The following is a 26,539-nucleotide window of genomic DNA, read 5'->3' on the forward strand; positions in this document are numbered from 1 at the left end:
GGAGGAACAGAATAGGGCTCAAAAACAGGCCTCACAGATTTACTGAGAGCCTTCCTTTGAGTTTCCACAGCCCTCTAGGGCACCTCCAGCAAATCCTCCACAAACAGGGTCAAGGGTGCCAATGGATTCGGCGTCGACCGGAGGCGCTGACAACCTTTTTGACGCCGGAGCCTCGAGAATGTCCCTCGACTGACACGGTGGCGATGGCATCGACGCCTTCCTCGAAGGCTTCACAGGATCCGACGGTCTCGACGGTGTCGAGGACCGGGATCTGGACCTAGCATGGCTATGGCTATGGCTATGGCGATGGCGATCTCCCATGTCCGAGCAGGACCTCGACGGCTCCCGATGATCGCGCCGACTGCCCGAGCCCAAAGGCGTGCGAGTGGTGGATCGAGCCCGATCCTTTCCAGCTTCTTTCGAAGGCGCGAACGGAACTGTGCCTTGCGATTCGAAAATCACCAACATCTGCTGGCGGAATGAATCCCATTCGGCCGGCGACGAAGACTTGGTGGGACAAGTCAACCGTCTAGCGGAGTCCTCCTCCGACGAAGACTGGGAAGGCAAACGGTGACAGCGCTTCCTAGAATGCCTCGACGAGGCAGAGGAATGGCGGGAACCACTCCTAGACTGAGCCCTGGACTTTCGCCAAAACGGAGTCACCCCTCAAGTCATCGGTCGAAATCCCAGCGGACTTAAACTTATGGGGCTTAGACACCCTACATACCTTCAATTTCTTCTTCCGTTCCAGCAAGGCCTTAGACGTCAGGGACTGACACTCCTCGCAGTCGTCGGTGGCGTGGCTTTCGCCGAGACACCAAAGGCAGAAGTCGTGCGGGTCCGTGATGGACATCTTCGACCCGCAGTTCCGACACTTTTTAAACCCAGACTTCGGGGTAGCAGAAGAAGATGAAGACCTATTCGCACAGAAGATTCAAGTGCGCCGAGATACCGAAGCAAACACATTGCGGAAAAAGCAGAACTGAGGCTACGGGCGCTGTGCGTCCTATATATAACATCCGGTGACGTCAACCCTCGACAGAGGCCCTATAGGAACAACGTATCGACTTCAGAGACGCAAGACGCCATCTGCCGAAAATGTTCCGAAGCAGCACAGCTGTGGTCATTACCTGTCATAGATGTGGAATACGTCGGAGGACACCATCCCCTCGAAAGATGCTCTAAGTCTTTAAAGCATTTTGGGCACCGGTTGGAGCGGAAAACAAGGAAGAAGCTGCTGTGGCAACTCCTCTTCCGTTACACGTCCTCGACCACCCTACGTTGCCTTCTCTGTCCCCACTGTAAAAACTATCCTCTTGTTCTTCCCACAGAGGCATAGTAGCGAGAAGAAAGATTTTTCCATCCCTGGTTCGAAGGCGGAGCTATCCGACCTTGCGGAGACTGTCTTATTGCTAGACTCAGATTTCGCTGCAGCCTTAGATGTTTGCAATTTCTCAAGGCTTTCATCTGTCGTAGAACCAAACAAATATGATCCTCAAAAGGCATATCCAACAGCCTAGATTGATACATCGGGAGCAAATCCTGATTTTCTCATCCAAGTGAAATCGCCAGAGTACAATTTCTGCAGCTATAGATCGACTAACGCAGTCTGTAGTGTCTAAACTTGACGCAAAGATGGACACCTCGCGTCCTTCCCGTCCTGAACAAGTCTCATGAAACCATCCCCTTCTTCATCCTCTGGGATGTGTTCTGATGCCATAACAATTAAATCCCACAGATTGAAGGTAAACGTTGACAATGCACAGGTTGTATTGGCTGCCTTCAGTGCCATACTTTTTGCACAGAAGACTTTCTTCTCAATAGCATCTAGCCTTTTATCTTCCCTATCCGGAGGAATTGTGGGCTAGGCCGCTCCTTTAGAAGCAGCTGTGGACTCAAGGCCCTGTGAAAGAAATTCAGGGTTCAATGAAGAAAGCCTATATTGTGTTGTAAAGTCCTTGTGGACTGCAGGAGTGGTGTCTGGTCTTGCTCAGTTTTCCAAGACTTTGTTCTTGAAAGCAGTATGAAAAGGAAGGATTGGGTCTTTAGGTGGCCGCTTATGCAAAGAGTGCGAGTGTGTGTTGTTTTTCCCAGGATGTGAGTGGGACTGTCTGTAGTGCCCGAGTGTCTGGTTGGGTGGCATGAGTGAAACCCACAGTGGTCCTCGTGCAGATCCCCACGATTGGTGGCCTTGGACTTGCTTCCAGACAAATTTAGGATCATTAGGAGGACTTATGAAGCCATTTTATGAGTTTGTTGGTGCCATGTATCCTGTGTAGAAGAGCAGCAAAATGAAGATCTGTGGACAAATCTCAAAGAGGCCTGGCATCCCTTCCCGAGTTTGGCCTGGTGAAGCCCTGCTGGACTACCTGATGTGTGAAAGCCCTCTACAGTGCTTAAACCCTTGGACTAGTGAGACCCACCAGTTGGCACCTTAGAGGATCCTGCCGCCTTAGAAAGTGTCCCTTGATCTCCCGGTTGACTGACTAGCTCGCCAGTGGGCTACCTCGGTAGATTAGTCACTGTTTAGTTTGTTTTTCACCGGAACCTCAGTGGTTGCCAGCTCATGCCACAAGTCGCCTTCCTGCCAAGTTTCAGCTTCCCAACATCAGGGGATCCTGCTCTGGAAGGTCTTCGACCTCAACTGGAAAGATTAATTCTATCACCGGTGTGCGGTAGCCATTGCTGGAACGCAGCTTACCTGTCTGGTGAATTGTCCTGAAGAGGACGTGCATCGGTGCATTCTGCATTTCTTCTTGGCAAAGGGGTAAACTCTAGTCCTGGAATCGACCGGAAGAATCCTTGCTCCTGGGCATCATCTACATTCTATTGGATCCAACAGCAGGAAAACCTAACTCCAGCAACCCCCAGTCGACATACCTGGTCACCTGGGAAAATCGGAGTGAGGATGGGGGCAAGGAGGGAGAAGGGGTGGGCGTGCGAGACCCTGACCCCACTCACTTTCTCATGAGACCAAGCCTTGCCCATTGGAGCAGATGCTTACCTTGATTGGGTTTGGCAAACCTCTCAGAGTTCCCCTGTTCATTTCAATTAGTGTGGCCTTCTAAAATCTGTCACTCAGGCCAGATTCTAGAAACCCACCTTTACACACAGTCTTGAAGTAATCAGCTTAACATGTTTGAGCATACATTTAAGTAATAATTACTCTTTCCATTTAGACCGAGCATGTGCTACCAATTAATGTATTCCTTTGAAGGTCTGTAAAGGCAAGTAACCCGTACTTTCTAGCTCTACACGTTTTGGACTCTTGACTCACATGATGCCATGCTAGCTAGGGCCAATGGGAGCTCTAGTCCAAAAGTTGCAGAATCCTGGCTCACAGACTTACTGTCATGATGCCTACCTCCAAGGAGCCAGGTCCGACCCAGCAACCCCAGAAGCAGGCATCATTCCCCCCCAGGGAAGTGCCAGCGGGCCCAAGCTGGGGCCCTTTGGACACAGTCCTGGCCCCTTAGGCGCCAGGCTCATGTTGGACCCCTGTCCTGGCGCCTTAGGCGCCAGGCTCATAAAGCTAGACAAGTGTTCAAGTGTTTTAATGTGCACTTACCTGATGCAGACCATGCTGCTAAATCCAGGCCCTCTTGAGGCTTGAATGTAACTACTTTACCTGTGGGACTACTTTCCCCTGGGTGTGGTAGGGGAAGGATACATACCTGGAACTTCTTCCAAAGCTATTTAAATCACGCCCGATCAGCAACTCACGCTTCGCGTTGTTCTGCTCCTCGCAGCTGGACGCTCACCGTGTCAGCTCCTGCATCTGGACTTCAGCCACGCCTGTCAGCATCCTGGGTCACCTGCTAAGAGAGAATTGGAGAGAAAGAAGACCTTACCCTGCTAAAGCTGCATCACAGAGACATCACACCGACAATCCTGAAAGGGAAGACATCATTTTAAAAGCATTTCTCTTCGATCGCTGCAGCGCTGCATTTCACTCACCTTTCCTGGGCACCTCCATCTTCAGCAGCGATCATCCGGATCCGCAGCCACTTCCCAGACCCTAGAGAGAAAAAGACAAGAACACAAGGTGAGAGAAGGAAGGGAATAGGAAAAGCTCAGTTTCCTTCTAAGACTTACCTGTTGGGTCATACCCATTTCATTTCGGGTACTGCCGCTTCCTGGCATTCCGGACCTCAGCCCCTATGGGGAAAAAAGACAAAGACATTGAATGAGCGAATGCAAAGACATTACCCGAACGCTCATCCAGAACTTACCTGTCATTTACTGGAACTGCACGTTTCACTTCGGGTCGGCGCCATATCTCCGGCATTCCGAACCCCGGCCCCTAAGGGGAAAAAGACATAAGCGTTAGCGCTTGCTGCAATAAGACAATGAACATGATTATTAAGCTTGAACTTTCGAACTTGCTACAGAACTCTTACAGCGCCTTACCTGAATAGTCAAGCTTATTTGAACTCCCATCAAACCTCAACCCAGTGAAGTAACTGGGTTTCAATACGCCCCTGCATCAGAAGCAGGATGGAGAACTCATCCTTCCAGACCCTAAGGTGAGACTTCACGGGGAATCGAGGAAGGGAATCGAGGAAGGGCATTGTGGAGGGTTGGAGGGGAGTGGGAGGCTTGAGCATTATTCCGTCAGTAGGTAATACTCCCTTTTCACGCACAGGGGAATATTCCTGCGAGCCAGAGAGTCCATCTTCAGAGTCCTGCGCTTCACCATTGAAGAAGCATCAGCACTCGAAGCCAGACCTGCGCCTCCGTGGGAATCAGGTGAGCGTGACACTTACCTGGAGGATAGGGGGTGGATTCCCCCCCCCCCCCCACCCCCACTCCCAGGCAGTGAAGGGGAAGACTTCCCCTTCCGTGCCTGGGCGGGTCGGGATAACGGTGTGATGCCAGACACACACCACGTACACGGACGCCATCAGGCAATGAAATTGCAGGTAAGCGGCCCTCTCCCCGTCTGGACCCAAAAAGGGATGAGGCGTGCAATTTCTGCCCTCCCTGTGGGAAGATCTGCAGAATAACCTGTCAAATTTGATATGGTCGTCCTGGAGCACTGGCTAGGCAGTGTTCCAGCTTTTCCTTCTAGAGAGGGACAGGGACTCCGCCAGAGCTCCCCAGGACTGCTGCTGTGCTGGAGACGGTCGACCCACGTGCGAGACAGATGCCCAAGGCAGCCGTCCTAGAGCTCTGTCCGGTCCGCTTTAAAGCTTTTCCCTCCAGGGAGGTGTGGGTACCCCGCCAGCCCATTCCAGGAATGCTGCTGTACTTGGGGGGATCGTCGACCCACATGGGAGGCAGGCACCCAAGGCCGGGGGCAGTACCCCCAACAGTTCAGGCTGCATTAGAGCTTTTCCCTGTGGAGTGGGACGGGGACTCCGCTGTGGCTCCCCAGGACCGCCGCTGGGCTTGGGAATGGTCGACCCACATGGGAGGCAGGTGTCCAAAGCTGGGGGCAGCACCTCTGGCCATCATGGAGGACAAGGATCCCTCTGGCACGGTCAAACCTTTTTCTTTCCCTGCTCAGGTAAGCACACCGACACATGTGAGGTCTGGTTTTCATCTGGACGTGTGCGATCGTGGGACGCGTGAGTTTTTTGCCAGCGTTTCAGTCATTTCCACAGTGCGAAATGAGGGCATATAGTGTATTTTTTGTCACATGTACAACTGTGCAGTGCATTCTGAGTAAGAAATTCTAGTGTGATTCACACAAGTGATGCCTCTTTGGATTCCCATGGGTGTTTTCTTTTCAGAAATGCAGGTGGTAACCTTGGTGGCCGTGACGCCCCAGGTGCAAATCTGTAGGTTGCCCACAAGGCCAAAGCCTGGTTGAATCTTATGCTTGCCATACCAATGGTTTACCCCTTTTGTTTTCCGCCCAGATGAGTGCACATATGCATGTGAGGTCTGGTTTTCGCTGGGACATCGGTGCGACTGTGGGAAGGTAGGACATGCGTTGTTGCCTGTGGGTTTCGGTGATTTCCAGGTCGCAAATATCTCGCAATTGTATTAATTTCCCTTCTTTGTGTGCCTCTTTGTTCTCCCGCGGAAGTCTTTTAAAAAATGCTTTGGTTCCCCCTTTTCCGAGATGCAAGACGGACACAAAGGTAGATTTTTCTCCCATGAAGCGATTTTATTTAATACAAAGGGGTGAGATAAACGCCTATCTTTCCCTAGCCTAATAAGGGTGTCGCTGCCTAACAAACTAAGACTATAGAAAAATGACAGTGTCCAAAATGTATCCGACCCTCAGACTAATAAACACAACACAATTATACAAGCTTTGTTTAGCGGTCTTAAATTTCACAAAATAACATCAATTGAAACTCAAAAGATTCAGAAAATACTTGTTGTGACCAGGGTCCAACTGCCTTCCCCTGGATCAAGTCAGGAATACCTTGAGTACAGTTAAAGTTCAAGAAAGTTCTGTTCAATAACAAAGGAGGGTTGCGTCCAGTTTGCCTCAGTAGCTCTCTTCTGCAGCTTTGGCAATACAGCTTACAATTATCCCACAACTGGAGTCCCTGATTAGGAGAGTTACACCCAGTTCATTCATTTGGCATTCAAAATTATTAGTTTCACCTAGCAGTCTCCTTGGAGCGCCCTGGGGTCACCTGCTTCAGACCAACTCACTGCTATGCCTCGACATCTCCTTCTGCCTCACTGGTGTTGCTTTGGGTCTCTTGAGGGCCTTTCGTGCTTCTTTCCGCACCACTGTGACTGCTGCAGTCAGTACAGTCCTTCACAGGAGCTTTGACAGCTCTGAGTGATCTCCGGTGTGCCTTCCGTATCAGTCCATGGCATGTCGGGAGTTTGCCTCAGAGCCACTTGCCGCTGCTCATTCTCTGCAAGGTCATGCTTACTCTCCATCTACAGTGTCTCCCGCACAGCATCCTGCTAATGCCAATACAACAAGACCAGCTTCTCCTATTTACTGCACCTGAAGCGCACTTATATACTGAAAAGTCCTGGTCAGGTGCTTTCTATCACAACTAGACCGCTCATGATGCTTCATCATCTGAGCCCCTCATCTTAGTACTATAAGCATTATGGGACTGAAAGTCCATAATATTTGAATTCATTTTATGAACAGTCTCTTCTTATTAACTCTGCTTTTTATAAAACACCACTGATCTGCCTCCTCGTGGGTATTTACCACTTCCAATATGCTCTCCTTTCTTTCCTAGTCCTGCTTTATTTCCACCTCCTCAAATCTTCTCCCACTCTACTCCTTCTGCTCCCAGTCTCCTGCTCCACTTTGCACCTCTGTCTGCTTCTTTTCGTCCACTTCCACCTCTGCAACTCCCGTTCCCTCCTGCACATCCAGATATTTCCTCCTTCCACCTCTTCCACACCTTCCACTTCTGCTCTTTCAACTTTCTCAGTACTTCCACCTCCTCTAGCACCTTCCACTGTCTCAGAACCCTTCACACTCTGGTACTCTGCCTCACCACACCTCTGCATGCAGGTTTTTACACAAGCATGTTCCCTTGCCCAGGGCTGGGTCTTCCTCATGTATTTGCATCTGGGGTCTTTGATGGCTACTTTCTCACAGTTGGCAGGTATTTCATGAATTCCCCTCATGTATAAATTTGTTTCTACATGGACTGATCACGGATTGAACATTCAAAAGACCGGTCCACCATATCAGGTTTATTTTTCTGACATGCCTTTGCAGTGGATCCCTGGAGCCGGACCCTGCAGTCTAGCGCCATGTTCCTCCCGTTCCCTCAACATCCCCTCTGATCGCCACAATAGTGGTAAGCAAGGAGTTTGTGTGATGTTCCTTGGTTTGCCTGGCAATCACTGGTTTGGTGTATTGTATGCGTGTCACTATGGTGGTGTTAATAGCCAGGGTCCAAAACCGCAGTTAGTTGTTTAAAGTGCCCACAGACCTTTGGATAATGATTTGGATAAGTGTTTCCCTAGAGACATTACATGCTTGCTCAGAAAATCTTTTTTTCCAAATGCTCACACCACTCCAAGTTTAACTGTTTCCCCGAAAAAGGCGTAGACTTAAAAAACAAACTGAATTTCTTTATGCTCAGGCGAGACAATGGAGAAAGGAATGAGGTTTTAAAATGCCACCATCTATCACTGCTATAAAGCAATAGCCAAAATATACTGAAAAAGGCACAGCAAGAAACAACGAGTTAAGTTGGTGAAATGAATACCCAACTGAAAAAATGAGATTATCTGTGGTCAAGAAAAAAGGACAACAGGAATCACAACCAACACGATAAAAAGTCAACATTTTGAATAAAAACCCTCAAAATAACCACAAAAGCCTTGGGATACAGCTGGGAGCCAAGAGACCCTCTTTGACATCACAGAAAGTCAAATTGTGATGACAGAACTTTTTGAAGACTTTTACAGAGATCCATTCTCAAGTATGGAAGATATTTGAAGACCACGTGTTTAGCCAAGCAGGAGAATCATTTGCACATTACCTTTGTCCAAGTTGAGAATAAAGTGCAGCCTGTTATGGAGTCCTTTGACAAGGTGGCAAGTGGGATGAGTGGGACCCTGTGGGCTGGGGAATGACTAGCTCCATGATGTCAACCCCAGTACCTCGCATCCACTCCAAACTTTATGTTCTAGACTAATTATATACACGGCTTTACATGGGAGAAACCAAACATTTTATGGAGCCGTGGGAATCATCTACATGAAGATCATGATCATGTGCACCCGGTTCACACCCGGTTCACACCCGGTACACACTTTCAAAATAGCAGCGCCTCAGAATACAAGCAGAGAAGAATCACAAACTGCGACCCGCAGAAAACTAGGGGAGATAAGTGACAACCACGATCACAAGACACCATGGCAGTCAAGAGGCCAGCATGCTCAGGCTATCCGATATCAGGACGGAGAAAAACCTATGTAAGAACTTGTTCTGTAGAATTATGGCAAACCAGGAGTTCATCAGGCCTTTAACACCAGAGGAAGGGCTGGGACAAGCAGCCCTCGTCCAATCACAACTAACAAGCCAACAGTAGACAAGTGCCCCGACTAAAAACACTCAGTCCGAATTATGAAAAGGCCCAGTGTATAAATCCGGGCGTGTTTTGACAAAAAGTGTGGGAGTTGAGATTAGGAGAGGGCAGAGAATTGTGCAGAGTACATGAAGGAGACTGGAAGGAGGAGGAAGAGGAAAGGACAGGGCAAGGAAGGAAGTGAAGGAGGGAAAGATCAGGAAGAAAGTGAAGGGTTTTGGAGGAAGTGGTGGTGAAAAAAAAGGAGCAATGGCCAAGTCAAGAGGGCCAATCAGCAGGGATTGGCCAGAGAGGAAAGGATAGTCGGTAGGGTCGAAGATGGGGAGCTGCCAGGAGATCAGGGCAGAGAAGGTCAAGAGTTATTTCGACATGAGCCCAAGACTTAACATGGGCAAATCCAGAGTATCAAAGAACAGGCCCAAGGCTCATCTGAAACACTATTACAGATACTGGCCTAACTAGCCCACGAGAGCAACCAGACAGAACAGAATCAAACTCCTTGCTGGTAAATAGTCCGGAACCCAGCCAAAGAAGGATCATTGCATGGCTACCCATCAGCCATAAACCCGAGGCTGGTGTGTCTAGCAAGCCCACCAATTATACTAAATGGGGCTCCTTCAGCCCGAGAAAGCAGAGGCAAGGAGGGCTCGCAAACCCAGAGAAAGCCGAGGCAAGGAGGGCTCGCAAACCCCGAGAAAAGCAGAGGCCAGGAGGGCTCGCTAACCCCGAGAAAAGCAGAGGCCAGGAGGGCTCGCTAACCCCGAGAAAAGCAGAGGCCAGGAGGGCTCGCTAACCCCGAGAAAAGCAGAGGCCAGGAGGGCTCGCTAACCCCGAGAAAAGCAAAGGCCAGGAGGGCTCGCTAACCCCGAGAAAAGCAAAGGCCAGGAGGGCTCGCTAACCCCGAGAAAAGCAGAGGCCAGGAGGGCTCGCTAACCCCGAGAAAAGCAGAGGCCAGGAGGGCTCGCTAACCCTGAGAAAGCAGAGGCCAGGAGGGCTCGCTAACCCCGAGAAAGCAGAGGCCAGGAGGGCTCGCTAACCCAGAGAAAGCCGAGGCAAGGAGGGCTCGCTAACCCAGAGAAAGCCGAGGCAAGGAGGGCTGGCTAACCCATAGAAAGCCGAGGCAAGGAGGGCTCGCTAACCCAGAGAAAACAGAGGCAAGGAGGGCTGGCTAACCCATAGAAAGCCGAGGCAAGGAGGGCTCGCTAACCCAGAGAAAACAGAGGCAAGGAGGGCTTGCAGAAATTGAGAAAGCTGTGGCTAAAAGGCCTCATTGACATCAAGAAATCAGAGCCAGAAGGGCTCACCAAGACCAGGGCTTGTAGTGGGCTCTTGGCTGGGTAAAAGCCAGCAACCAGAGTGATCTGATGGAGGATAGCCATGGCTCAGGAGGTCCTACAATGAGTGCAGCCTGAAAATCAGCAAAAGACATATGGGGGAAGTAGAAGACTTATCAGCAAGCTAAGCAATAACTAGCCTAGAGGCACACCGGTAGCAGTCTCCCAGAGCACCTCTTCCAACCAAAGAACCGAGTGACTGATATATTTCATCAGAAGGCATCATCTTGACTAAGAACTGCCATACAGTACACCTTTGGTCTTAGGTGGGCAGTTCTACCAATAGCATAGCTCTGCATACCTCAGACTTCACTCACAGCATTTGGCTTCCTTCAAACTGCACTCTTATCAAAGAATTGCCATCTTTGGTTACCCTTACTCCAGCTCTACCCTGTGTGTATTTAAATACTCGCTGACTAATATAAATGTGTGGGAGCCCTGTGTGGACCCCCCTGCTTGAAACAACTTAATTCCTCAAATATTACAGGTTTTCAAAATAAACAAAAGGTCTTTAGAGTGAGAAATTGTCAAGGGAGCAAAGACTGGTCAAAATGTTACAAAACAATCAATCATTCCCTTACCTGTGCATAAAGAACGCAGAGCAGACCTTGCATGGAATGTTCAGCTTCTGCTTACTTTCACATGACAGAATTACCTCTCCTAGCAGCCCTACCTTTCCAGACTTGCCCTCTTGTTTGCACTTCGGACACTCCCAGCAGTTGGGGATTTCCTCATTGATGATTCCATCAGCCCTTCCCATCTGGAGGGAGAGAGGAAATAAGGAAGAGAATGTTTGCCAACACAGGAAGTACATATCACATCTTCATTACCAGCTTTCGTCTTTCTATGCATCCAAGCCCACTAGAATCAGTCTGCATTACCCATTCTCACAACTCTTAAACCACTATTTTCTAGAGTCATTTTTACTCATTGTTTTTGTCTTGGCCACTTTTCTACACACTAGACTCTCCCAGACCAAAACATTTCAAAAGAAAGGGCTTGCTTTGGGACAATCAGGTAAAATTGCGAGCTCGAAACATTGTAGCAGGCCAGCTTCTCTCATGCACATAGTTACTAAGCAGTACAAAGAAAATCTTGAACACAAACCTTAAGCATAGTAATTCTACTGTACACATTGAAAGCAGCCATTAGCCTCAACATTCAGAATACAGGTAACAGAAAAAGAGAAACAGAAGAGTTTCATTCTCCAAACCAAATTAATTACATAACTTTTGATAACTCGTTATAGGCCAAGATGTGCACATGCTACACACATCTAAGCAGATTTGATTTTACCCGCTGGCACATGAAAATTAAAGTACTTTGCAGTACTGCAAAAGGGAATCTAACAAACCTGTCAGATCGCAAGGTAGCACATACATATCTGTACAATTTGTTTGCACACCACAGCAGCCCCACAAGGTGAAAACACGTTTAACGTGTGCACATCTTTATGCTTTGATGCAGTGGCGAGGCTATAACAATTGTTAAGCTGGATGACCACAAAGCAGCACTTACAGGGAATCCAAATGTTTCCTCATACACCATATTACCAAGAAAGCAAGGCTATGTAAGGCAGACTGGAGCTGTAAGAGAAGACGCCACAAGACAGATCCCAGAGTGATTCCATATAAAATTTCAGGTCCAATCTTCAACGGAATACACTCAAACCCACGTAACCAACACTTCTCTTACAGAGGCAGTATGGCACTCCATCTCAGACTCACCTTAATGCAGCGCGGATGCACAATCTCATTGCAAATCGTACACTCCATGAGAGACAGGGTGAACTTTTCCTCCTCTGCTTCAACAGTGTCCTCCTTCCCAGCATCCCCACACAAGTGGCACACAGCCGTGTGTGGGAGAACTGGCTGCCATTGCAGGGTGACGGGACAAAAAAAAGAAATCAAGAGGTTATTAATCTTTTTGACAGAATAAAAAGGAGAGACAGCTTAATTCTTTTTTATTTTCAAGATTAATGTGTGCCAGCTCCTAAGGTCCATCACAACATTAATATCTTCATATAATGCATTGCAAGTTGTGAATTAGTCACCCAAAAAAGCATTTGGGCCCGTCAAAATTCAGTATGCACCAATTAAACTGCAGTCACTCAAGAACACATGAAATGCATGCAAGGGCAAAGGTAGCTAGTTATTTAAGGCGAGGGGCCCTACCAGAATCAGGGAGGGGCATGGTTGTCCTATGAAGAGAATGGGTGCCTACCGGGAAGGAGGAAGTGGTGGTCTACTCAATTCAATTTGACTGTTTACAAGACAAGCAACAGCAGGGGTAATTTGATCTCAAGAGGCAATGCATGCTTCTAGAGAGTAGCTCAATAGTAAAGCAACAATGTGGCACTCTCCTGAAGGAAGGCACTTTCCGAAAAAAGGTCATAAGGATAAGAGTCAACCTAAGGCGGAAGGCGGCTTAACAGCTTCCCTTTGTGACATATGTAATACAGGAGGTGCAACTCATAACCATAACCAAAAAGGGGTGGATAGCAGCTATTGAATTAACCAAACATTGCCATTGCTCTGAGCATCCTTCGGTACCATATTGTTTAGGCTGTCTGCGTCACTGCACATAAGAGGATCAGCCATATGCAAATCTGCCTCATTCCTGCCCGCAATAGTAGGCCCATCTGAACCGCTGAATTAAGTCCCTTCTTCATGGGAACAGAAGCAACCCCAGAAATTTCAGCCTTGTTGTGACTCAATGTGGTGAAGAGAAATGCCAAGTGGTGCACCACGTTACCAAAGTATACGCTTATGCTGTCAATTAAGGTGAAGCTTTCAAATTATCCATAACCACCGTCTTGTGGTCTTGAGTTGAAAAGCTGCGACTTAGTACTTGTGGGTTGCCTCTTTTTGAGTGGGGCAAAGTGAGATTTTTGTATGTTTTATCCCTTTCTGTAAAGGTAGAGCAGGCTGGAATGAAAGACTGCTCAGGGGCATTAGCAGTATTTCTACTGGAAAGGTTTTTCGTGCATCAGTCTTCAGTATTGCACACTCCTATTCATTAAAAGAAGCAGTTTGGTCACCACATTTTACTATAGACTGCTCAAAGAATAAATAGGCAAAAACGTACTGCAGTGCACTGCCTAGTCAGGCAGGATTGTTTCATGCGGCCGGGCCCTCCGAACTTCTTCATATCTTTGCAGAAATGGCACTCTCCGCACTCTGTTCTCATGCAGGCGAGGCACTTCCGGCAGCGGGTCCGTCGCCGGCGAGCTCCTCCCACGCCTTTACTGGACGACATTGGCTGCGGTCTGCTTCAGCTACGCCAAGGGCTAGAAGATGCAAAGGAGCATGAGAAAATGACAAGGAAAACTCAGACATTCCGCACACTGGTAGTGAGTGGCATTAAGCCCACCTTACTGCTATTTCACCCAAGCTTGAAACTACACATCTCAGAGATAAAACAGCCATTGAAACCGTACAAGAGCCCCCCACTAAGAGGAGCAGGGCATCATTTAAAACCTATGAGACTAAAATAAGACAATGCTAGCACTAAAAACTCTGAAGAAATGCATAACGCAGAGAATAGAGCCACTGCCAAATACACAAAAGACTGCATGCTCCGCCTGGGACTCTGGAAACCTCTTAAAGGAAAAAGGTATTTCGAAATATTTGGAGTGACTAAACTAAAAAAGAAAATGTGTTTTTAAAATAAAAAAACGGACTTCTACTTACTGAAAAAATGAATAGTCTTCAGTGTGTTGGTACAAATTAATGTGTGTTGCACAGCATTTTAAAAGTAATCCCACCTCGGATTTGAAAGGGTTTGTGGAATATTTCCTGGACTATGTACTGCCCAATTCCCTATTTATCCTGCTGCTGGCCAACTGCTGTGATCTTGGAGTGAGAGTTGGAGCAAATGTATTTGCATTTTGACAGGTTTTATTATAATCTTGCCTGCAATTTAAAGGGCTCCTACATGAAGAAACTGCCAAGGATCAACATTTCTCTTGCACATCCGTTTTAGAGAAGATTCATTTGTGTTTCAAGCCTAGCCTCTCAACATTGGGCATGAATTTTCAGTACTGTACAAAGAGCAGGCTGCCTACTAAACCAAACTGTTTACTCACATATATCTCAGTTCACCCTACCACCACCTGCTAACCTTTCTAGGCAACTGTAACTCAGGAAAGTAGTTGGAAAGAGGTAGTTTGCAGGCTATTCTGCAGAGAGCCCTAGCAGCAGCTGCTTTAGAGGGGATCCAGTCTCTACAGTGCCCCAGGTGTCAAGGGTTTGCAGGTAGGGCCCAATGACTGTTTGAGACTAAAGGCTCAGCAGGAAAACTGCATACTAACAGCCACCCTGAAGTCATTCAGGTTGGGATCATCCAGTTATCACTACAATAGAACTGGCCATTTGTAGCTAAGGAGCTTTGGAGTGCTGATCTTTGGGCACACTGATGCTCATGCTATGGACACCCTCCCTGCTGCTCAATGCCAAGCGTGCTATAGCTTTGTGTGGCAAGAGTCCTGTAAAACACCGTCCCCTGCATAGGAAACCGGAGTTATACAGCTATTCCACTCTCAGGCAATATGTTAACCAGACTAGTATTAACCCTCTTCTTTCAGTGTAAACAGATCCATAGCAGACCATGCCACCCTTTTGTTCACCAACTACATTCATCTTTCACAGTCTACTGTAGACTGTGCCATCTGTGACACAGCTTGGCAGACCCCAGATATTATTACAAAGCCTGCCCCATCGAAAACCCAATTATAATCCTGGGTCAAAAAGCTACCATGGCTTAGTCAATAGCTGGAATAAATATCAAGGCCATTTCAGCCAAACACCATCTACCTAATGTGCATGCACAGACAAAAGCACACTGAGAATATACCTTCCTTTCTCCAATCCTGATATATGGTCCATCATAATGAATCCACTAGCAGCCAAGCTATCACAAAACATTCCTTCTTCCTCCCTACGGATGTGACATTTCTTCGATTTCACAATACGCTCATCTTCTCCCTTTCCTCTGTAGACTAATGCCTAGATACCCAGCGTTGGCACAATACACCAGCCTCCAGACAAGCCAGGTGCTTTGAGACCACAAGTGGTGATTTGGTGCAGTGCCTTGTAACATAACACTGCTTTGAAAAGTGTACCTGCTTTTCTGGACAGAGCTTTACCCTCAGGTTTTTCCCTTTCAGTGCTTTGAAACTAACATAACATGATAAAAGACCCGCCCCAGTGAGAACCATGCTTTCATCTTTTTGGAGTGAAGAATCTATCATTTTACCGCTCCCCTTAATGCATGCCATTTTTTCTTAGACGTTGGTCTCACTGGCATCCTTTGAATGAAAATCAGTTTTCCACTTGTGTAATCACTTTAATGTTGTTGTCTGACAGGAGGGCATAGCAGCACTGTTAAGGAGAATTTTCATTTTTAGTTCTCAATTCCTCCCACCATAGAGACCCCCAGCTCTTTTGCTGAACTTTTCATCCTGGAGTGAGCCCTTTTTCCTCACCCACTCATGTGTTCTGATCTGATTTGGATTTATATTTCCTTTGTTTTTGGAGTCTGACAAACTCCACAGGCATCTACTTTTTGTATCGTGACACACAGCATCTTCATTGCAGTGTCATAGAGAAATCCTTTAGATTTCTCTTAAGGTTTAAATACCTTTTCTTGGGTGAACTGAAGTTCCCAAGAATAGCAAAGTTAAATGTTGACTCTGTGGGGTAGAACAGGACAGAAGACCTCTACAAAAACATTGTGGTTTCTAAAAGGGAGAAATAATTAGCGAAGTATCAACTATTACCTATTTAGGAATTTGTGTAAATAATAGTGCAGCAGATGCCCAAAGAGAAGCCATTTTAAGAAGCAAGACCAGAAGTCCGGCCTCCCAGGCATGACTTATACTATCAAAACACTGCAAGTTTTCACTAATTCCTCTGATAGAATTTTATCGAATGAAGGTGGCACCGATACGGACTCATGGAGCGGAGGTTTCTCTTACACGTTCAGCATTGGTATGGCCCAAACTGGAGAGTATATTTTGGAGAACTGTTCTATTCTTGCCAACAGGCTTGTCTATCCAGATAATAAGAGAAGAGTTGGGCTTAGCCTCTTTATATTCTATCACTGTATGGAAAACCATGTCATTCAATCGCAAATGGCTGCTAGGACCACCACAAGGTGGCTTTAAAGTTTTGAACAACGCGTTACAAAACACTACTGAAGCCTGCATAGTGGCAGGGAAAATGGTTTGCACTGCGATAATGCGGTTTGCACTGCGATACTGCAGGACTTGAGGACCTCTGAAGACACTTTTAAAGATGAATCCAGGAAAGGTGAAGCGTAAATTGTTTGACCAAGACTGGATCGACACACGGGAAATGGGGGAGAAAAATGAAACTATATGGACATCATGGTTTGGATATGAGACCTAGAGCAAAAGTGTCAAGATTTGTGTAAAGATTCCCCAGTAGTACACTCAGAAGTCAATTTATGAGATTCCGTTTGAACTTGATGCCTACCAGAGAAATCACGGAAGTGAGAAAAGACAGAATTGAGAAATTATGAATGCAGACTGTGTAAGGGAAAACACAAAAAACATTGTACCATCTGAACTTAAAATGCCCCGAATTGTGACTTCAATGCACTAGGTGGATGGGAAGATTTTTAACACATACTGTTACACTATCTGCGGACAATTGGTGGAGTAGATTACTACAAGGTGAACGTGTCTCTGTAACACTGGCACTATTATCGTTCATGAGGGAAGTTTTCTTTATAATGGAAAAAGAGCCAGAACTCCACGTAGAAAAATAGGAATTTTATATAAGCAATGTGGATCTCTTCTACTCAAAAAGGAGATAATGGAGGGGGTGAAGACATTTTGCTTTTTATCATATGTTTTGTGTTTGATATTAGGTTTTTCTATATAGCTGTAAGGTTTGATTTCGCTAAACCAAATGATAAAAAAAATAGTAAAGTGAAATTGACTTTACTACCCTTTTCTCTTTGTAGGTCCGGCACACACCATCTTATGTGGAGTGCAAGGGGGTTAACTTAGTAGCCCCTTTTCCCACTTACTCAGGTAACATTTTATGTTACCCTCACAACTTTAAATGGCTGGTGGCAGTGGTTTAATTTTCCTACCATTGTGCTTTTCTACCATAGGCTGAATCCTCGGCTGCAGTGTAGCACCCATGGGTGACCATTTTGGTCGTCTTTTTTTGCCATGTCTCCTTTGTGAGGTCTTTCTTGGGTTTTACTCTACGCGCCAAACCAGGTTTAAACCCTTTGTTCATTTTGCCTTTGGCAGGCTTCAGTGTGTCTGGAAGGACAGGAAGTCAGGGAGGTGTTCGAAACTCCCCGGTCCTTTGTCTCCTTGGTTACCTGAATGCAACCAGTCCTGATTGGCTGGCTGGCTGTCCTTGCAGGACAGCCACCCTGCTGTGCGAGTGACAGATGGGCTGTGCATGAATGGGAGAAATCTGCATAAAAAGCAAGGCTTCTTGAACTGAAGACAGAGTCGACCACTGGAAGAAACATCCGGATGAATCGTGAAGAGAAGATTGCTGCATCCTCCTGGACCATTGAACTGCCCGGTGAAGCCCTGCTGCTGTGCTGAAACTCCTTTTCCTAATCGACAAGAGAAGCTCCGGAAGGGACGACTTCTTCCCTTGGGTTAGTGGGACCAACTACCCCTGAGACGAACTTTGCTGGAGGACCTTCCCCAACTGGCTGTACTTCTTTGCTGCTGCTGGAACTGAGTGCCAGGGTTCGAGAAATCCGTAGTAGAGTGCAACGCCTGAAAGCCAGCGAAAGCTCCAGGAAGATCTTGAGGACCCTCTCCAAGCAGGATGACCCAAGCTCGAGTCATCTCACCAGAGTGCTGGACTCATGGAGTGAAGGAAGCCCAACCGGTGTCCAAGAACCGCAGTGGTGCTGCTGACTGAGCGCTGACACCGCGAAGTGCTGCTGAACTGAAAAGAGCCCATAGCTGCAGAGGACTTCTGAAATGCAGTGCAGGAGTCCTCCAGACGTCCTCCCTCTTGTCCGCATGACTGAGGCCAAAGAACGCAGGATCCGCATCAGTGCAACCCAGACAGAAGCCAGCTGGATCCTCTTCTTCTAACCTAAGGTACTGTTCTGACTAAGGGGTACTTACCTCTTTGGCTGTAGCTTGCTTTTCTCAGTTGAGACGATGCAGTAGCTGCTTTCTAGAGTAGGTGCTAACTCTTTTCACAAGTGTTACAGCTTGTGGCCCAACAGTGATTTTTTACAAAAAACTCTCTAACTTTGTGCAAGACTTTTTGCAATCTAAGAAGTGCCTCAGCTCCATAGACTTTGCTCCCAATTGGCTTTGGCTGTCGTGGCCCCTGCAGACTCTTCTAGCCCATTGACTTTGATTCTTATTGTTCCTCATAGGTGATACATTGGTTTTTAACTAATATTGCTTGGAAGGGTTTTTATCTAGACTTCATTGGGAGATTTAAAAGTGCTCACATGCTCTGAGAACCTGTTAACCTTTTTCTTTCCATTAACGTTGCCTTTTTTACCAAGTAAAAAAGTGTTACATAAATACCAATACTGTCCAAGTTAGCGAAGTCACCTCAGGGTGTAGGAAGTGTGTATGAAGCAGCTCTAAAGAGTATCTACTTGCTTTCACTTGATTCCGAGAACGCATTTTGTAGTGTATTTTTATCATTGCACATCGCCCTGCTTAATTTAAAACGGACGGTTAAATAATTATTTTACTAGAAAACCTTGAGTGTAAGTGTTATTTGGATACATTGTATTTGTGGATTTCGATGCTACAGCTCTACAGCTCACATGAACCCCTCTTGAGATAAGTCTGGCTGCTCAGTCATGCTACCAACTTTGTGGTACAGACCTATACCAATAGGTGGGTAACCTAATACCAAGAGAACAAGACGGATGTAGTCTCCCACAGGGTTACTGCCTCAAATCTTGCTCAAAAAGCCTGTCAAAAGTTTACAGTATGTAACTAGGGTTCAACATTTCCTAGATCTATTTAACTACTGGTTGTAGCCTTGGAGAGCCTGGTTGACCTGGCACCAACAGTTACTTACTAGGAATCACTTCATGCTCCGCAGGACAACTGGGGGCCTGCAAATATACCCATGTGAAATTAACTCTGTATTTGGGAATGTTTATAAATAAGCATTAGGACACATCTAGAAGACATTTAAAGCAAAATATAATGGCAAAGAATTACTATGCATTGCATGCAAGTGTTTCACTTGTGGCACTATGTAGTAGTAGTAGTTCATTATCCTGAGGTAGCACCCGCTTACTGGGTGATGCTGTACACCAAGGAGCTGCATTTAGCTCTTGTCCCCCTACTCCCTTAATGTTACTTGTGGTCTAGACCAGTTGGGTAGTCAAATATGACCACAGTTAATTAGCTCCTAGTATATGGTGGGGGAGAGCCTCATGCCCTTGACAGTTTAAAACAAGAGGGGAAGGGATGCCGGATGGGATCAGTGCTTTAATCATGAAAGATAATTGTTACCTGTATGTAAAGGCCCACACTGTTCTGCCAGAATTCGGCCCGGATTAACTGAACGATATATGGGTAATTGCAAAATACTAGAACATCACAAGTCTGTAAATGTATACAATCCTCAATGAAAACAGGACATATTACACACCAACGAGCAACAAAAACAAGTGTCCAGCACTACACTGCACCACGTGAAATACATAGTTAGGAGGCATAATTTACAGTAGGTTGATCTATTGGCACAGAGTCTTAGTGCTGGATGGCAAAGTTAATTTGTAAAATCCTAAAGACTGCAAGTTTTTTTTTAAAGAAACGAAGCAAAGATCTTTCTAATGATATCAAGTAAGGCAATCGGGCAATAGTTGGAAGGATCATCCAGATTGCCTTTTTTAAATATTGGCACTACCACTGCTGATAACCATGAAGCAGGAATTTCTTTTGTCATTGAGATCTTTCGAAATAGTGCTTCAATAAATGGCGCCCAGTGACTTTTATTCAATTTTAACATGATGTTTGTGAGACCATCAGGGCCAGCAGCCCTTGAGTTTTTTAATTTAGCAACTGCAGTTAGGATATCATCTGTTGTCTCACAGACGTCCCAAGGAGCTGCAATCGGTCTCATGAGTGAGAATTGATGTGGCCAGGCATTTGAATACGTTGGTAAAATGAGTCACCCATACGTTTGAGTTTACGCCATTGGTCATCATAGCGTTGTGGTTTAGTAACCCTTTGTTTATTATTGCCCAAGTGTCTCTGCTATGGTGATTAGATATTAATGTGAGAATCTCCTCGGCTCTTTCTTGGTCGCAAATGTAGGCAAATGATTTCATCCAATTTCAGTATTTTTGTCACCTTTATATGATCGCCTCTAGTAAATTGACAGGAGCAACCTTTTTAAAGGAGTTATGTCGTTATGCAAGATCTGTTTTTCTTCGCAAACTTTCACATTGAATTGATATTTATTGCTGTGATGGTGGATTTTAAATCCACTTTTTCTGGTTTTAAATTGTGAAAGAAACGGAGTGTAGTTTACTTCACCGGTGGTAGAATTGAGATTGGAGATGTGCGACATTAAGACTGCTATTGCTTGCTTGCTTATATGTAATCTGTTTGCACCTTGATTAATTACAAGATTCTTGGCGTAACAAGCAGTTGGATGGCTGATGTTCAGGTGCCATGTTAACTTAACAACATCATGATCACTACTAGGCAGTTTTATTATTGTCAGCTGGTCAATTCTACATACAAGGTTTCTTGACGACCAAATGTAGTCCAGCATTTTGTGACTTTGTTTCCTATGCCAAGTATAGGAGGCTGGAATGTCTCCTCTAGTGTGACCATTTAGCATTGCGCAGTTTCTCATATCTAATTCAGATTTCCACAATTGTTCTCGCTCTAACCTGTGGTTAGACTAATTTGCATTGAGAGTTCTCAAATGCCTATTATTATCAAACCAAGAATAGTTCATGTCACCACAGATAATAATCGGATCACTGAATTCAATCATGCAGTTGTCCCATCCCGGGAGGATAGCTCAGCAGCAACGTGCTCGTCTTGGAAACAAGACGGCAGAGCGGCACCAGTGCGAACCCCGGGTCCGCGCTTAGAAACCTCTGAGTACTAAGCGCATTATAAATAACCTGTCATATCATATCCATTAGAGTGGTGACAGATGTTACATACTTTACAGACAATATCATTGCCAGATTCCAATAGGTATTTACAATGAGCATCTGTCGGATTGTGTTCCTTGAACAAATAAATTTGGGTTAATAGATTTTGCCACTTTCCAGTTTTTATTGTTCTTGATCATCGTCAACAACCCTGAAAAAGGACGTCCTGTATGCTTTTTTGCAGCTGCGTGCAGCAAAACTGAATAGCCATCTCGCAATTGGAGTTTCTCGCAGGCAAGTTTCTTGAAGACAGATAAAAGAATTGTGTTCAATTATTTGGCAAGAATCGTGAAATAAGTGCATAAACCCTCTGGTATTCCAAAATAACGAGGAGCACCTTTCACCTTGCTTCTCAGTATTTAGCTAATGTCGAGTTACTTGCCAGTTTGTAGGGATGTTCGATCTTTTGAGAAATTCAGGCCGATGTTGGGATGCATTGATTTCAGACTGCCTAGATTCTATGTGTTCCCGTAAGACAGTACTTTGTTTGTTGGACGACTGAACCTCTAATGAGGTGCAAGAGCTCTCTGGATGATTTACATTGGACTATAATAAAGGATAGCTCAAATCCAAAGAAAAGTTAATCTTACGCTTCTCTTAGCGTTTTTTCGATGAGCTGGGATTTTACAGGCAGAAAAACCCAGTCTGAACATTTCTCAGAGGCATATTCCACAATTGCGAAATCAAATCTTCCGATGTAATAGTTTGCAACGAGGGGATGCAATGTAGAAGTTTCATTGTGTTGCATCTGTTCAGATTGACCTCGTTCTTTTCTTTGAGAATATTCTCCAATTGTAATTTTCGATAAGGAAAAGCATGTGATGACTTATGGCAGCGATCTGTGTTAGACAATCGTGCCCCTTGTTTTTGCATCTGTGCTAAGGTGAGCTTTGGATTCAGGTTAGAAATTGGACTTTTAACCTGAGTTTCACTTGGTTTGCTTGAGACTGTTTGCCTTTTCAGGTTAGGGCTGGACAATGAAAATCTTTTTTTGTCAAATTCTCTGAGTTTCAGTTTCCTCTTTTGAGGTCCCGGGACCGTTCCCTGCAGGTGTTTTCCTTCTCCTTAAACTTGAAGACGAGTGGATACTATTACTGATTGATTCGTTTAGAACTGTGTTATTGCCAGAAGTAGCTTTGTCGTCATCAATAGAATACGTGGATAAATCACACAAGTCTATTGAAGTTGGAGAAGATGGTTTAGACGTATCTTCAAATTCTACCCTTGATCTTTTATTAGGGCTCAGCGTTTTTTGTAAGAAGATTCTGAGAAGAATTGGTGACTCTATGAGGACTTTTCACTTTGTCCTGGTGCATTGATCTTATTGGTCGTTCAAACAGACCAAGGTGAGGAGGAATCGACAGATTCCTGGTTAATTTTTTAGAACTATTTGATCTAGACTTTGGGCCAGAACTCTTAGAAGAAGGGTTTGGCGATTTGCCCATTTCACAATCATAAGGGGGAATGGCCACTGCTGAGGCAAAGGCAGCACTTAGACCTGTGGATCTATCCGAGTCCTCCACATGGCCCAACATGGTTGTTGATGGTGGTATAATATTGGATTCAACCATTGTTACGTCTTCCTGACTATTTGAATGTATATTCACAGGTCCTTTATCTTTAAGTGCTGGTATGACCGTCAGGGAAGATGGGCAGTTTAATCCTGTCAGTGATGGGAAGGTGCTGCTTTTTTTTTTACAACGTTGCTGGCTGAGAGGCAATCTTCTCAAGAGGAGCCGTTGATGGCAACGTGGTGCATTTAAGATTACATGCATATTGATGTTTTTTTTAATATCCAAAATGGAGTTCTTAAAGTTGTGCCTCATCCATTTAGTGCAGTCTTCTATAAGATCAGATTTTTCAGCCAACTCGTTCCTCTCTAAGTCACTTAAGCGATTTTGCCATTTCAGTGACGATTCCTTCCCACACCATTAAGTCGTTATTGAATTGGAGTTGGAAACTTTTTCCAAAACAGAGAGTTTGGAATTTAAAGTAGCCGGTCTCTCAGGATTAAAAAGTCTGTTTTTAAGCGTTCGGTTAGGCGGCTTCACGTGCTGCTGGGTCATGGCAGAATAAGCAATCGTTTGTATGGTTTTAAAAAGCTGGTAGGTTTGAACTCTTAGGAGAGGAAACAATAAGAGTCGGAGCCAGTGCCTGCGACAGGTCGACATTCTCAGTGTCACTTCCTAACATGTCTACGGTATGTCGAACCAAGTTGACGGAACGAGAAGGTATGGTCAATGATTGAAAACCACTGGCTACTGTATTAAGTTCTCCAAGGGTTAACATGTTGCTGTTTGCCGAAGCAACACTTGGGAGTCTTACGGGCACATGTCGTGATGGCGTTTCCAACCAAGTCTGTTGAGCAGTCGATGTCATTTAAAGATCCACGGTTTGCAATTTTATAGAGAAAAGAAAAAAACGCTGATTTGCCACTCATGAGATTATCAGTTTCTTGAGCGGTAAGCGTCTTTTTGTCTAACAAGTTGTTTCCTTTTTCCACTGTGCACGTTAAACAGATTTGGGATACGGAGTTCTAATAACCAAGTATCTGTAATGTCGAAAGGTGATTGAAACATGTCTGGGTCCACTTCCACCGACTGCACGCGCGCAGTTTTTACCACAGCGCGTGAGCGTGAAGGTTTTACAAGTTGTGCAACTAAGTGTGACGTTGAACTGGGGGAAGAAAAGGTTGTTGGATCTATGTCAAGGTTCATGTCTGCAAGTCAGGCCACCGATAAGGCTGAAAGCGAAAGCAGCAGCGAAGACGCTGGATCGATTTCACATGTAATGTGTCTTTTAAATTGCTCACCTCTGCTTTGAGTCTTGAAGTTGCTCAGTTTTCAAACCGCGCAGGTGCTGCAGTAACTTCTGACGAGTCAGCCTTACCTCACGTAATAGAGCAGATTGGACTCTCCAAGGACTCACGCCCGGCACTACGCGCCGGAAGTCAGCTAATAAAGGAGGTCCTTGCTGTTTAAAGACACAGTGTGCAAATAACAAATTGCACCGTAGCATGTAGCTGCAGCTCCTCTCAGCAAGGAAATCACAAGGGGAATGGAGCAGACTGGACTCTCCCTGCCCCTCAGACTATTACTCTTATCAAATAATAAGGCGGCCATCCTAGTGGTGTCTAGTCAGATAAAAAGAGCCTATGCTAAAAAAAACTATTGCCAATCCTTACCACTAAATTGGATAATGTTCACCAGAAAAGAAAGGAGTGCTCACAAAATGATAAGTCAGGTTGGTATAGCTGGGTCTCCATTCCCCACTTTTTTGGCACAGGACAAGGCGGGACTCCTGAGCACAGCACACTATTGGGCCTCTCCAGCACGAGGGTACAGTTAGTTTCCAAAATGTCAGGGCCTTCTCTGGCCAAGTCTCTTTCACACAAAGTCTCTTGCCTCAGAGGACCTGATTTGTCACAAAACAAACAAAAAGTTCCTTCAACAAATCTTCAGAGGGCAATTACCCTTCACCTAGGATGCCCTTCTGCCAGTGCTTCTCCCCGCTTGGGCTATCAGCGCAGGAGGGCCACGTCTGTCATTGACACCTGTCACACCACACACCAGCTATACTTCCCAGTTTTATGATTCCCTTTTTTCGGAGGCTTCACGGGTCTGAGTTGAAAAGGGCATGGGCCTTTCAGGTCTCGCCACTTTTTTCCTCTGCTTGAACTGCCGGTTACGGAATAGCCGCTTCCTCGTGCGTTCGGCCTTGCTTGTAGTGTGCTCTAGTGCTATGCCTTTTATCCCTATGGGGAAGGTAAATGGCTGTCAGGTGTGTGAGTTTACTGTCAATTGCCTGACCGTTGTTTTTGGGCATGTCGGGTAAACGGATCTGGTGTTAGTCTGTTTGACACAGTGTAAGAAAGTGTTTGTGTGCGAAAAGTGAGGAGGGGGTTAGAGCTTTTACGTATCCTACAGGGTAGGATGGGAAAAAAGTATCATAAGAAATTATATCCCTCGTCCTAGGGGTTGTGGTGAGCCTGGAAGAGTGGGTTGTGTAGGGTCTGTGAAATGAGTAGGCGGTATCGTGGGAACTATAGTGTTTTGCCACAGTCGACTGGGAGTTTGGAAAATGATAATCAGAGGGACGGGGAGAAGAATGACTGAGTACTCGGGTAGATAACCGGAAAATAGGGACTCTGGAAGATGAAGTTACCCACAGTAATGTTCAGCTTCCTAATTGGTTTCGCAGACAAGGAGGGGTTGTTGGATTTTGAGAAGGGAGAAAGACTGTGGGGAAATAGGTTTCATTTGGAATAGCCTATGAAGGCCTCAAGGACCTCCTCCTGCCTGGTGTAATACCGGGTCTCACCTGGAGAATTTCTCAGAGCATAATCCCGGGTTTCCCTACTCAGGTGATCCTCCCTCGCTCGTCGTCCCCAGGGTGGGGATCTGAGAGCACCGCCCTTCCCCTAGCCACCTGAATAAGGTATTCTGGAGGTCTGCTTTGGAGAATACCCTCAGATTTCTCACAATATGTATTTAAGCAAAGCAGTTGAGTGAATTTTAAGCCACCCAACAGTGACAGCCAGCTATGCGTTTTAGAGAAGGTGTTCCTTAGTTAATTTTGGCAGACCATCATCAGTGATTGGCATACCGAATTGGTTTAAGAATTTTTACTGGTAGATTCATTCTCCAATTAAGTATTCTGTTTATATGGTCACAGCAATTAAGAAATAGGGATTAAAATGCTGGAATTGGGGGAAAGCATGAAACCTAGATTTAATGTAAAGATTGATCACAGTGGAAGATGCAGTCAGAAGAGTCGATTGATCTAAAATTTAGAACACTGATGGAGTCTTATAAATTCTAGTCAATAAGTGGTCTTGTGGGGTTTCTTCCCACCCGAGTATAAATCAATGAATTCCCATTGATACTTTCACAGAGGATAGGTGGGAGCTACAAACTATACAACAACCATTAGTATTCATCATTTCTTTGAAAACAGTGCAGCAACTAGTCCTCTCCCAAGTCGGGACCTTTTCAGCAAATGAAAAGGAAAAAGCAAACAACCTAGGTTCAGCCAGGTCAAGCTCTCTGGTGTAGT

At 45.7% G+C, this 26,539-nt stretch overlaps 1 protein-coding gene across 8 annotated transcripts in view; it reads right to left on the reverse strand.

Annotated features, from left to right (window-relative positions):
- The window catches only part of FBXL19 (F-box and leucine rich repeat protein 19), a 664,561-nt gene that overhangs the window by 415,730 nt on the left and 222,292 nt on the right, over positions 1-26,539 (reverse strand). For all 8 annotated transcript variants that reach the window (XM_069651935.1, XM_069651934.1, XM_069651940.1 and 5 more), the window contains 3 exons: positions 13,403-13,604; positions 12,043-12,186; positions 10,989-11,075 (listed from right to left, as the gene is read on the reverse strand). In XM_069651935.1, coding sequence (XP_069508036.1) covers positions 10,989-11,075; positions 12,043-12,186; positions 13,403-13,573 — 402 coding nt within the window. In that variant the 5' untranslated portion in view covers positions 13,574-13,604. The remainder of the gene's footprint in view (positions 1-10,988; positions 11,076-12,042; positions 12,187-13,402; positions 13,605-26,539) is intronic.

This window comes from Ambystoma mexicanum, chromosome 3p (genome assembly GCF_040938575.1).
Source record: "Ambystoma mexicanum isolate Mex_15411 chromosome 3p, UKY_AmexF1_1, whole genome shotgun sequence".
In the NCBI taxonomy this organism is placed as follows: domain Eukaryota; kingdom Metazoa; phylum Chordata; class Amphibia; order Caudata; family Ambystomatidae; genus Ambystoma; species Ambystoma mexicanum.